This window comes from Myotis nattereri (assembly GCF_964212035.1).
Source record: "Myotis nattereri genome assembly, chromosome: 18".
Classification (NCBI taxonomy): Eukaryota; Metazoa; Chordata; class Mammalia; order Chiroptera; family Vespertilionidae; genus Myotis; species Myotis nattereri.
The window spans coordinates 22275751-22288221 of NC_138093.1; the positions used below are offsets into that span (position 1 = coordinate 22275751).

Sequence of the window (12471 nt, forward strand, 5' to 3'; positions counted from 1 at the left end):
GTGCAGTAATCATACATTGAATTATAGGCTTTATTAGAAAATTAAATTTTGAGATGATATATTAATAGATTTTTTGTTTATTTTTTATTTTTTAAAATTCTTTATTGTTTAAAGTATTACATATAGTGTTACATATGTCTCCTTTTCCCCCCACTGACTTCTTCCCGGCCTCTCCCGCCCTCCCTAGATTGTTTTATTTATATTTATTTCCTTCTGAAAAATCATCTTTTGTACATAACAGTGATTGCTATTTGAATTCTTTAAATATGGACTTTGTCATAGAATATTTTAGAGTTTAAAATGTATTAATTAAGAATCTAACTTTTGAGAAGTTCAAAGTCTTATTATTTTAAGTTATATTAGATATTTTATGTTTAAAGACTGTATTATCTTAGGGCTTTTAGAAACTTTGTTATTGAAATATATTGTGAAGCTGTCTTAGAAGCAGTTCTATAGTACAACTTCAATGACTTCAATGTGTTAATGTTGCTGTGTTTCCTAAAGCTGAGAGTTTGGGGCCTGAAAGTTTTGAATTATGTGAATCAATGCATATTTTTTAAAATGTGCTTTTGTGTCTTTTTTCTGTGCTTTTTCTCCCCAGGCTGGTGCTTGAGTTCAATCTCTTATATTATGCTTTTGGCCAGCTTCCTGTTGTTATATGTACATGGTGTGCCATGTTCTTGAGTACACTTTCAGTTCCCTACTTCCTCTTTCAACATTGGGCCAGAGGCTACAGCAAGAGTTCTCATCCAGTGATCCATTCTTTCTTCCATGGCTTGCTTCTCATGGTCTTCCAGATTGGAATTCTAGGCTGTGGACCAACATATGCTGTATTAGCGTATACACTGCCACCAGCTTCCCGGAGCATTGTTATCTTTGAACAGGTAAGGTTTTGAGTGTTGCTCAGTGCAGTGCTGCACTCAGTTAAAATAATGATTGGAACAATAATAATATTATTATTATAACAATATAATACTGATATTCTGTTATTTTTGGATAAATTTTTATAACTGGTTCTTTATGCTCTTGTCTAAAATTAAAGTGTTAAACTAGATCATCTCATCTCATAAAACTTATTTTAACTTCAGTGTTCTCTGATGCTTAATAATTGAAATAAATCATATTGAACTGTTCTGGATCAGTGCAGATTTTGTTCTTGAATACTTTTTGTAGTAGTCATCTATACCATAAAATGTTTTTGTAATTAAAATCCCCACTTTTGAAATGTCAGATTCATTATTTTGTCATATGGCTCTTTCCATCTAAAGAACGGATTTATTTTGTCCATAAAACCTTCCGATTTTCTTATATTGGGTGTCCATAATGCTCTGTTTGACTAATGGAAAGGACCATGTCAGGAGCCTTTCTTTGATAGACTTTTGTAATATGGTGCTTTTAGTTGCAAAAGAATATGTCTTTTTTAGAGGTTGTTTTTAATTTGCTTTATTCCATAAAAGTGAATTTGAGTTGGTATATACAAAATTAAAACATTCCATTTGTGAAAAAATTTATCTTTTCCTCCCACCTTTTTTAGATTCGTATGATAATGAAGGTCCATTCATTTGTCAGAGAGAATGTGCCTCGGGTATTGACTTCAGCTAAGGAGAAATCAAGTATGTAATTCTATTACATCAAAGGACTATTCTGAGGGTATTTCTTCCTTTGGTGTTTAGGGGGATGGCACATTACATTCTGCAGCCATTATGTTTGATTTTCGTTATGTAGCCTCCACATTGATTTGGAAGACTATCTCACTATTTCCTGCTTGTTTCTGTTTTGTCTTGGTACCTGCAATTTAAAACCATTGACCATTAGATTCTTGTAACTTTATGTAATTTTTATAGAATGTTAAACTCATCACACCCATGTGTGCTTATTACTCTTTGAGTTGCTGCTTAAAACTCTAGAAGTCATCTCAGTCACAGGAATAACTTAGTGTAGAGGGATTGATCTGTTGATATTAGAATAAGAAGTCATCATTTTGGGAGATCAGGAAGAAACAACATAAGCTAAGGAGAAGTCATTTTATTCTTCTCTATCCTATGCTTCCTTCCTTTCCCTTTGTAGTTCTGCTGAGAGCTCCTGACCTAGCCGAGTTTTCCTTTTTCAGGAACTGTCCCAGTACCCACAGTCAGCCAGTACTTGTATTTCTTGTTCGCGCCAACCCTCATCTACCGGGATAACTACCCCAGGTAATGGCACTATGAAGTACAAGTGTGCTGAGCACCTGAAGTGTGGCAGGAGTGAGGTACAACAGGCGGGCAAGGGTCAGCTCACATAGGGCTACAGAGAATGTAGAAGGAGTTTCCATTTTCTCTCTGGCCCAGAGAGCCCCAAAGGTGATTGTAGCAGTCTTATTTGATCATAGTAATTCTTGACAGAATGTACTTTATTTAGAAAATGTATTTTTTTGCTTCCTTTTTAGGACTCCCACTATAAGGTGGGGTTATGTGACTATGCAGTTTGCACAGGTAAGTTTTTTTTCACTGCCTAAGGTTTGGTGATTGGTGGGAGATGGGGATTTTAATCTATTTAAAGTGTTTGTAAATTTTTGTCTATTGGGAGCTGTAGAACTCTTTCTGAAGTTTTGAAATTACTCTCAATACAGTGAATGGTGTTTGTTTTGCCAACATCAAAAGTAATTTTCTTCAATAAAATAATTTGTCTTATTGTAATTAATAAAGTAATTCCACTTGGTTACTTCAGTCAGCACCTACATTAATTTCCCCCTCCCCTCCTGTTTTTATATTTTTTGGATATATATGTGGGCCTGGCACTCCTCACTACCTCCTCCTCCTGAACCCCCTTATCAGTATCAAATCCTAGAAAATCCCGTTTTAAATTCTTGTTTCAATCAAATACCCATTTATGAAACAAATTATTTTGTTATGGGTTCATGTAGCAGGAAAATCAGGTCCCAAGAGTCTGATCTTTTACAAATGCCCTTTGGTAAAGGGTTGGGAAAAAATATGTTAGAAACTAGGTCTGAGCCGAAGCCGGTTTGGCTCAGTGAATAGAGCGTTGGCCTGCGGACTGAAAGGTCCCGGGTTCGATTCCAGTCAAGGGCATGTACCTACGTTGCGGGCACATCCCCAGTAGAAGATGTGCAAGAGGCAGCTGATCGATGTTTCTCTCTCATTGATGTTTCTGACTCTATCTCTCTCTCCTCTCTGTAAAAAAATCAATAAAAAAAATATATAAGAAATAAAAAACTAGGTCTGAGTAATTTTTGAAGGGTACAATTTGCAATCTTATGCATTAGTGTTAAATGGAATATATATGTAAACATTAGAGGTTACATATGTATCTTCTTTTGAAGGAAAATCACCATCTTTACTTATCAAGCCATCATTCTTATGACTATCTTTGTTGTGTTCCAGGTGTTTGGCTGCTTATTTTATATGTACTACGCCTTTGAAAGGCTCTGTGTCCCCTTGTTTCGGAATATCAAGCAGGAGCCCTTCAGTGCTCGTGTTCTGGTCCTATGTATATTTAACTCCATCTTGCCAGGTAACATGGGTACTGGTTAATTTGGCCACTTATAAAGTTGCAAGGAAAATAGAAAGCTATTGCACCTTTGATTTACCTGCTTTTCACTTATAAATTCATCTACATATCTACACCTATCTTTTTTAAAAATTTTTTTATTGATTAAGGTATTACATATATGTCCTTATCCCTCCACCCCAACTCATGCCCTTATCCCCCTGTTGTCTGTGTCCATTGGTTACCTATCTTGACCTCTTCCCATCTGTCTCATAAATGAAGTATATTTCAGTCTCAGCTGAATTTTTCCATTGGTCTTCTGGCTTTTACTCAAGTTTTGCTTTCTCTGACTGGATAATTCATACTTATGCTTTATTTCCCCACAATCTTGCTCCTAATCCAAGCAGGGCACTGAAATAGACTTTATTAAAATCACTAGTTATTTCCTGATTCTAAATCCCGTGGATGCTGTAGCCCTTACTCTGATCTCCATGAAGCACTGGCTGTTGTTGACCACGTTGTGAAATCTCCCTACCACTCTTTCTTATTCTCCTGTCTTTCTAGCCATACTTCAGACTCCTAACTTGCTTCATTCCACTTATCTTTTTCTGGAGATATATGAGTACCTACTATATTCAGATGCTGACAATATAGCAGTGAACAGACATACTCTTCACTCTCTGAAAGAGTCATTATATATACAGTTTTTTTTATTTCTTTCTTTTCTCTACACATTAAATGTTGGTAACATTTTCCATGATCACCTTGTCTCTACCTTCTCTCTCTCCCAGGTTTCTAATAACCCTTCCTGATTGCTCTTCAAGGGTTAGTTACTCCAGTAAACTCTCATCTGTTCCTCTAATAGGATATGTGTTACATACTTGTGTGTCTTGTTCCCTGGGCTACAAATTCCTGAGATCAAAGATCGTATCTTATAGCCACTCAGCCAGTCAGAGTCTCTCCCATATTGTTTAATTCATAGCAGATGCTCTATAAATATTTTTGAATAAATGAGTGAAAGGGGTGAGCATGTATTTTACATTATAGTAACAATATACACTACATAAGGAGAATGAACAAAGTGCTGATGAGCTTTGTATCATGCTGGAGATGACATTTACCATTGGGTGTTGGAAATAGATAGGCGCTTGCCTGGCAGAGAAGTGGTGGGAAGGTGCTTTGGGTGGTGGGATGGGTGCACAGGCATAGACTTACTTTAGAATGGCCGAAGTCCAGGTAGGGATGATGTGTGGGACACTGGGAGTGGAGTCGGAGATAAGTTAACCTTATCACTATTGACATTCAAGGCTGGATAATTGTTTGTTTTGGGTGGCTGTCTTCTGTGTTGTAGGATATTTAGCACCATTCTGGCCTCTAACAACTAGATACCAATAGCACACACACCCCAGTCCTTGAGTTGTGACAACGAAAAATGTCTTCATAATTGTCACATGTTCCTGGTGGGTGGTGTTTGAGGGGAACTTCTCCCCCAGTTTCAAACAACTGGTTTGTGGGAATGCACGGGACCAGATTTTAAAGGGCTTTGGGTATCGAGGCTTTTCTATTATAAACAGGCTGGAATGAGTAAGCTGGAATAATCATTTTTATTTTACAAAATAATTCTAGCTAAGCAGGTGCTGACAAAATTAACTGCTTGGTATATGAGCTATTTGAAAACACTCAATATTATTTTATTTTCAGGTGTGCTGGGGCTGTTACTTACTTTTTTTGCCTTTTTGCACTGTTGGCTCAATGCCTTTGCCGAGATGTTACGCTTTGGTGACAGAATGTTTTATAAGGTAATATATACACGGACTCATTTTTCTTTTCACAATTTATTATGCCTCATTGCTAGCTTTTTAACATGAACATTGTCAGATAATGTTTTCCCACAAGTTTTGAAGTCTGAAATTCTGGTATCAGTGTAATTAGTAAAGCTTTATCTTCTACCTCTGATATCCTCCCTTTCCCATAACATATGGCTTCTGCTGGATCCTGTGTTGGTGATTACAGAAGGAAAGCATGTGTCTAGAGCAGGGGTGGGCAAACTTTTGGACTTGAGGGCCACAATGGGTTCTTAAACTGGACCGGAGGGCCGGAACAAAAGCATGGATGGAGTGTTTGTGTGAACTAATATAAATTCAAAGTAAACATCATTACATAAAAGGGTACAGTCTTTTTTTTTAGTTTTATTCATTTCAAACAGGCCGGATCCGGCCCGCGGGCCGTAGTTTGCCCACGGCTGGTCTAGAGGGTGGTATGAGACTTTGCTGACTGTTCATTCATTTGAAATTGGTTGTCTGGTGCTGTAGGAGTAATTTCAGTAAATTATTCCATTTAAAGTTGCTGAAGGAAGGAAATGACTTTTTCCTCTTTTATTTATGAAAAGCATTAATTCTGCTTAAAATAGTATTCTATACTTGCAAAGTTGGAATTAAGTTCTAAACTCAGGATCTGGAGTTTAGTTTGTGGTTTTGGTAACACTCCAAGCCTACCACTTCTTTCTCAAAGAAATAGTGAATGTAGTTTGTGAATTTTAGGTGTCTGATTCCCTTAGTCTGATCTTAAAGTAGGGAGCAAGATATATGTAAAGGGGTGCCAGGTTTTGGAGGTAGCCACCACTCACTCCTTATTCAACCTAAGTTTTTCTGTTTGATACCAGCAAGCAGCTCTTCACCTTTAGCATGCTACGTAACCCTTTGTGACCTTAGAATTCTCTCACAGTGTTTTGGCAAGGCAATGGGGATTCAGTGATTGCTATTTAGAGGAACACTAGATTGAATGATTGTTTATGTTCTGTGTCTTCCACCATAACTTGTTTCATAATGAGAGAAAATGAACCTAGGGAATGAATCATATAGAACTAGAATTAATGTCTTATTAAACATCAGTAACCAGAATGCCTTTTAAGATTTTTCTGACATCAGTGTCTGGACTGACACTTTATCATCGCACACTGGCTATTATGTGTGTATGTTCTTTGGAAATATTCAGGGGTTTTCGCTTTGGCTCTGTGTGTATATACATGTATGTGTGTGTGGTATGTGTGTAGTTTTATAGCTTTGGTTTTTTTCCTCAGGATTGGTGGAATTCCACATCCTACTCCAACTATTACAGGACCTGGAATGTGGTGGTCCATGACTGGCTGTATTACTATGCTTACAAGGACTTTCTCTGGGTAAGCAGCAGGATTTAGTTGATGTTGTTCAAGAAATGGAGATTCTTTTCCAGAAAGTATTAATATTGTATAGCTGGAGGAAGTTATACTTAGTTGTCTTTAATTCTCTTATGAGCCATTTATGTCTAAGAAGTCTTCTGCCTTGAATAATACTGCTGAGAGACAGGTATTGACAGTTACTGGGTCTAATACCATGTTTTCATTCTGGATTTTACTTTATATAATTACCAAGTAAGAATGCAGGCAAACATTCAGATAAGTTGAAATGATCCACCATTTATGGATCATTTCTTATGGATCTCACTGATAACAGATAATCTCCCTCTAACTTTTTCTTCATTTACTTTCTTTTTTAAAAATCTGTTCAAAGTGGAGAACCACCGTATGTATGGACTTAACATCTCTCCAATTGGTCATGTAGGTCTTTGAGACATTCTTCAGAGCAGAATGTATTTAGACTGATGAAATGAAATCTTGAATCTCATGGTTGATTAATGCTGGTGTCTCCTCCGGATTATTGGCTAAGTGATAGCATGTTGTAGATCAGATACCATTGTATTCGAGTGTTCTTTCCTTAATATGTATAGTTTCACTTATGGACAAGGCAAGTCTCTTCTTTCTAAATCTTAGTTCTGTTACCTGTAAAAATGGAGAGTATGCCTGCCCTGTCTACCATACTGTGCTACTCTAAAGGTTGAGATCTGATGTGTTCATTAATATATAAAAACTATGTTTTGTCCATCAGAGTGACTTACCAGTATAAGTTATTAATGTTTTTAAAAATATGCCCGCTCTCCCTTTCAACATTATTAGTTTTGAAAATGCCTTATTTGAAAATAAGGATTTTTAAGCATAGGTGTTTTTTTCTAATTATATTATAATACATTTGGGTTAATCCAAGGAGTAGAGTGGCAAGTCCAATGTAAATATAATTAAATTGATGCCTTTAACATGTGATAATTATAAGTCTTGTGCAGTTTGTGCTTAGTTACCTTTTAAAAATTGCTTTCTAATGTTTTCCTTTTACCCTAGTTTTTCACTAAGAGATTCAAGTCTGCCGCCATGTTAGCTGTCTTCGCTGTGTCTGCTGTCGTACACGAATACGTCTTAGCTGTTTGCTTGAGCTTTTTCTACCCAGTGCTCTTCGTGCTTTTCATGTTCTTTGGAAGTAAGTACCTTGGCATGCCATGAGGACTGAGGCTGATGCCAAAAGAGGAATTTAGAAAATAAAGTATGAAATCAATGTAGGAAGCTAGACGGTGAGCAGTAATAGCATCTCAAGGCAGTGTTTGCCTATCAGAGGGAAAAGAACATTGATTTTGAGTAATTATACACAACTCTGTTTCAAGATGTTTATACTTTGAAGTAGAGAAATGAGCCACATAACCTCTTGCAGACTGTTGGTAACACTGATTTGGTAGGTCACAAAAACAATAAAAAACAACTTCTCCATTCTTCAACTCTATCATTGTTCACCCGCTGAAAAAAACTGACCCTTTTTTGGGTGGGGGGAAGGGATAAGCTAGAATATGAATGATTCCATGAAATATATTTTCACCTGTTCTGAATACTGTCCGATTTTTAATTAATCACTGATTAATAAACTTCAACACTGAAGCTTCATTTTTATTTATAGGAGCAGTGGCCAGAATAAACCATGTCCGCACAGTTGATGCTCATTGTGATACGTAGATGATTATAGCAGCTATCTGAGGCTGCTTAACAGATTGTCTTGATATATATTTTTTGTTCTCTTCCTGACTTTAGTGGCTTTCAACTTCATTGTCAATGACAGCCGGAAAAGGCCGATTTGGAACGTCATGATGTGGACTTCACTTTTTGCAGGCCAGGGAGTCATCCTGTGCCTTTATTCCCAAGAGTGGTATGCACGTCAGCACTGTCCTCTGAAAAATGTGAGTCAGCTCTCAGGCTGCAGTGGAGAAGTGACATGTTTGTCCCCGATTGTGAGGGTTGGAGAGCAATTTTAAGGGGAAGGACATTAGTGGAGATTGTGATGAATTAATGTTAAGCGGAGAGAAACATTATCTGATCTTATTGCTAATGTTCTTAAAATTTTTTCTTTTGCTTGCTTTTCTTCACTTTGAACTCTCCTACTTGGTGCCCCCCCCTTTTTTTTTTAAATTTCCTACTCTTTTACTGCTTTTTCTTTAGCTCCATGTAATTTTCTTCCTGTGTCTTAAAAATGTAGGAAATGTGTATCCTATCTTCCACACACAACTGAATATATATATTTTACCTCTTCCTTTCCAAAGTATTACGTCTTTGTAAAAATGTCCAGCTACACTCATATGGCGAGGATCCCGTTTCCCTTGATTTTCTTTTGTTGCTATTGTTGTTTGATTTTCCATGATTACATAAGAGTCTCATTCTTAGAGCTTCAGCTTTAAGCTGCATGTGGATGACTCCCAAATAATTAGGAGGTGCCTTCTTTATATACCCGGGTATTTCTCACAGGCACCTGTCACTGAAGATGCCCACAATCAAATTAATCAGTTTCTCAGCCAAAGCTTCTACTGTCTACACTGTTTCTGTTATGCTGCCCTAATGCTCCCTCCTTTTTTCCTATTAATCCTCTGTGTGCATTTGAACTAACTGCTCTGGACTACTAAAAATAGGGGTGTGCTAAAATAAAATGCACGATACCTAAAGAGGTGTAGGACCTATTTGACATTTGGTCAGAAGGGCAATTGTGTAGGGTTTACTGGACTTTAAAAGCTTCATGTAAAGCCTCTAAACCAAGTAAATCCGTGCTGTAGATAAAAATAATGAACATCTTTTGAATTATTGAACTGTTTTTAACTGAAAGGTTGCTGAAATGCTGAGAGGCATTTTAGAGGTGTGCAGTATATGACACTAACATCCCTATCTCTCCCCACACCTCATGCACATAGTGCACACAAGTAAGCTACATTTATTTTCCTTTTTCTTCTCAAAGCCCACATTTCTGGATTACATCCGGCCACGTTCCTGGACTTGCCGCTACGTGTTTTAGAAGCTTGGACTCGGTTTCCTTCCTTGACACTGAAGACTGGGTATTCTGCCTGACTTGGGGCCAGCATCTATTTCCAGCTGTTACTGATGAAGTTATCCCTGTTGTTTGGACCACTCCAGGCTTGACAGATGATTCACTCCATCCCTAGGTCATCTGGAGCTGAGCTGTTGGAAGTTTACTGGACTTAATGTACACTAAAGCAGTGCTTTTTTGTATTACTTTGCAGAGAAGGAAGACTTAATAGCTAACGTAATGACAGATGTTTGCTGGGTCATATTGGCTTAAGCCTCAGAAATTAAATGTTTTCTTTCTCGACTATCTAATTAGAGACTAAACATCATGTTTTCTTGGCCATTGAATTAGCCAAAACACTTATGAAGAAATCATTTAAATACCTCTGGCTTAGAAATTTTTTCATGCACACTGGTGGAACGTATGCTAATTAACCATGCAATTGGGAAAGAAAAGAATATGGAATGTTTTGCTATTTCTAGTAGAGAGGAAATATCTACTTTCCAAAGATAATCTTATTATAAATCCTAATTTGTGGGTGGTTGTTCTTCTCAGCCTGTATTTTTTTGAAAAAAGTTTGGTTCTACCCAAGTTTTATCTTGTTTTACTATACAGTGTAGGCCATGGTTTCTATGAAGCAAAATTACATCTTTCACCTTGAATTCTTGAGGTTTCATTCATAATATTATATAAGAGAAGAACAGAAATAGAATGGGAAAGAGAAAGGAGGCACAGGACAAAGAAAAATATTTCCTCATAACTTTCAAAGAAATTTTTTTAAAAAACTTGCGGAATCAATCATATGTTTAAATTATTTTATGATGTAACTTGTATGGAAAATAATTTTTAAAAACTTTAAGGTCATAACTTCTTTTAAGTTATTTAGAAGTATCCTTTGGTACAGTTATTTTATTGTCTAATAACTACTGACTTGAATTAATTTGCAGACTAGTAAGTCTGTAACAGAAGTATTAATCGCCTCCAATAATATTAAAGTGATTCTTAAAGATCCAGAAGCTGGCTTCTGTATTTGCTCAATTGTACTTTTAGTGGTATTATACTTTAGGTGAAACAAATTATGTGCTCATTTTCAGGAAAACGTACTCTATTATGTGATGTTCCCATGTTATAAGATGCCCATTGCTCATACGGTGTGGTGTGGAGGACTTATTTTGTTTGTATGTATGAGGTGTGACTATGTTTGTAAAGATTGAGCATTGGCGGGAGTATCTGAGACCATGCATGTAGTTCAACTTTCCATCCAAAGAAGTAAGACTTATGAATTATTCAAAAAATTACTGTTATTTGTGGCAGACAACTTGAGAGGCCCTCTTGGAATTCTAACAGGCCAACTGTTATCCAAAAGGTTTGGGGAAGTCTTTTCCAAATTGTTTTAAAGACAGTTTGAGTCTCATAAGAAGGTAGAAGGAGTTTCTTAATAGTCACAACTTAATCTGTAGCACAAGTACTCAGTTTAATCACCTATTTTATTCCCCATACCTTTGATTCAGGTGAATTTTGGCAGTTTTTAAACATCACATCCAATTTCAACAGACAAAAGTGCACCTCACAGGTTATCTTCCACATGTTCTTACACAATAATTATCTGCACAGTGGCAGTGTGATTGTAATGGAACCACAACCTCCAAACAGGACTGCTTTAATATACCTTCTAATTGCTGGTGTTTTTATTAAGAATTAAAATTAGTCAACCACTTGTTGATTAAACTTATAACTGCATTTTAAATATTAGGGAGCTGTTAAAACAAGATTGATGTAAGACTTGGTTATGAATAAGCCAATCTATTAAAGTGAGAGAATGGAATTCTTAGGTCTGTATTTCTGTTAAGTACTGTAAACATAGATTCTCCCACTTCAGACACAGCTGATTCCCACAGCCAATTGGCCTGGAGGTCAATTCCTCCCAGTGATCCTACAACAAGCGAGGCACCAAGAGTGCACCAAGAGTGTCCACCCCAGGTAACTGGGGAGGCTGAGCCACTGGGCCCTACGGGACACCTGGCGCGCAGGCCACTCTATCAACACAGGGAAGCAGCCAAAATGCGGAGACAAAGAAACAGGTCACAATTGGCAGAAACGGAGGAGGCCAGACGACTGGATATAGAGTTCAAGGCCACGTTTATAAGGTTTGTCAAGAATTTTATGGAAACCGCCGATAAATTTAATGAATCCCTCAAGGAGTATGGTGAGACCATGGAGGTCATGAAAAAGGACCAATTAGAAATTATGCATACACTGACTGAAATAAAGAATACTTTACAGAGCTCCAACAGCAGACAAGAGGATCCCAAGAATCAAGTCAAAGATTTGAAATGCAAAGAAACAAAAATACCCAACCGAAAAAGAAAAAAGAAAAGAGATTCAAAAAATATGAAGATAGTGTAAGGAACCTCTGGGACAACTTCAAGCGTACCAACATCAGAATTATAGGGGTACCAGAAGGAGAGAGAGGGCAAGATATTGAAAACCTTTTTGAAGAAATAATGACAGAAAACTTCCCCCACCTGGTGAAAGAAATGGACTTACAAGTCCAGGAAGCGCAGAGAACCCCAAACAAAAGGAATCCAAAGAGGACCACACCAAGACACATCATAATTAAAATGCCAAGAGCAAAAGATAAAGAGAGAATCTTAAAAGCAGCAAGAGAAAGACAGTCAGTTACCTACAAGGGAGTACCCATCCGACTGTCAGCTGATTTCTCAACAGAAACCATGCAGGCCAGAAGAGAGTGGCAAGAAATATTCAAAGAGATGAATAGCAA

General features: G+C 37.1%; 1 protein-coding gene across 1 annotated transcript in view; it reads left to right on the forward strand.

Annotated features, from left to right (window-relative positions):
- SOAT1 (sterol O-acyltransferase 1) overlaps positions 1–10703 on the forward strand; it is a 45457-nt gene extending 34754 nt beyond the window's left edge. The window contains exons 7-16 of the mRNA XM_081112304.1: positions 602–884; positions 1535–1613; positions 2111–2192; positions 2426–2471; positions 3381–3510; positions 5188–5285; positions 6566–6664; positions 7697–7832; positions 8432–8577; positions 9621–10703. Coding sequence (XP_080968430.1) covers positions 602–884; positions 1535–1613; positions 2111–2192; positions 2426–2471; positions 3381–3510; positions 5188–5285; positions 6566–6664; positions 7697–7832; positions 8432–8577; positions 9621–9677 — 1156 coding nt within the window. The 3' untranslated portion in view covers positions 9678–10703. The remainder of the gene's footprint in view (positions 1–601; positions 885–1534; positions 1614–2110; positions 2193–2425; positions 2472–3380; positions 3511–5187; positions 5286–6565; positions 6665–7696; positions 7833–8431; positions 8578–9620) is intronic.
- The last annotated feature ends 1768 nt before the right edge of the window (positions 10704–12471 follow it).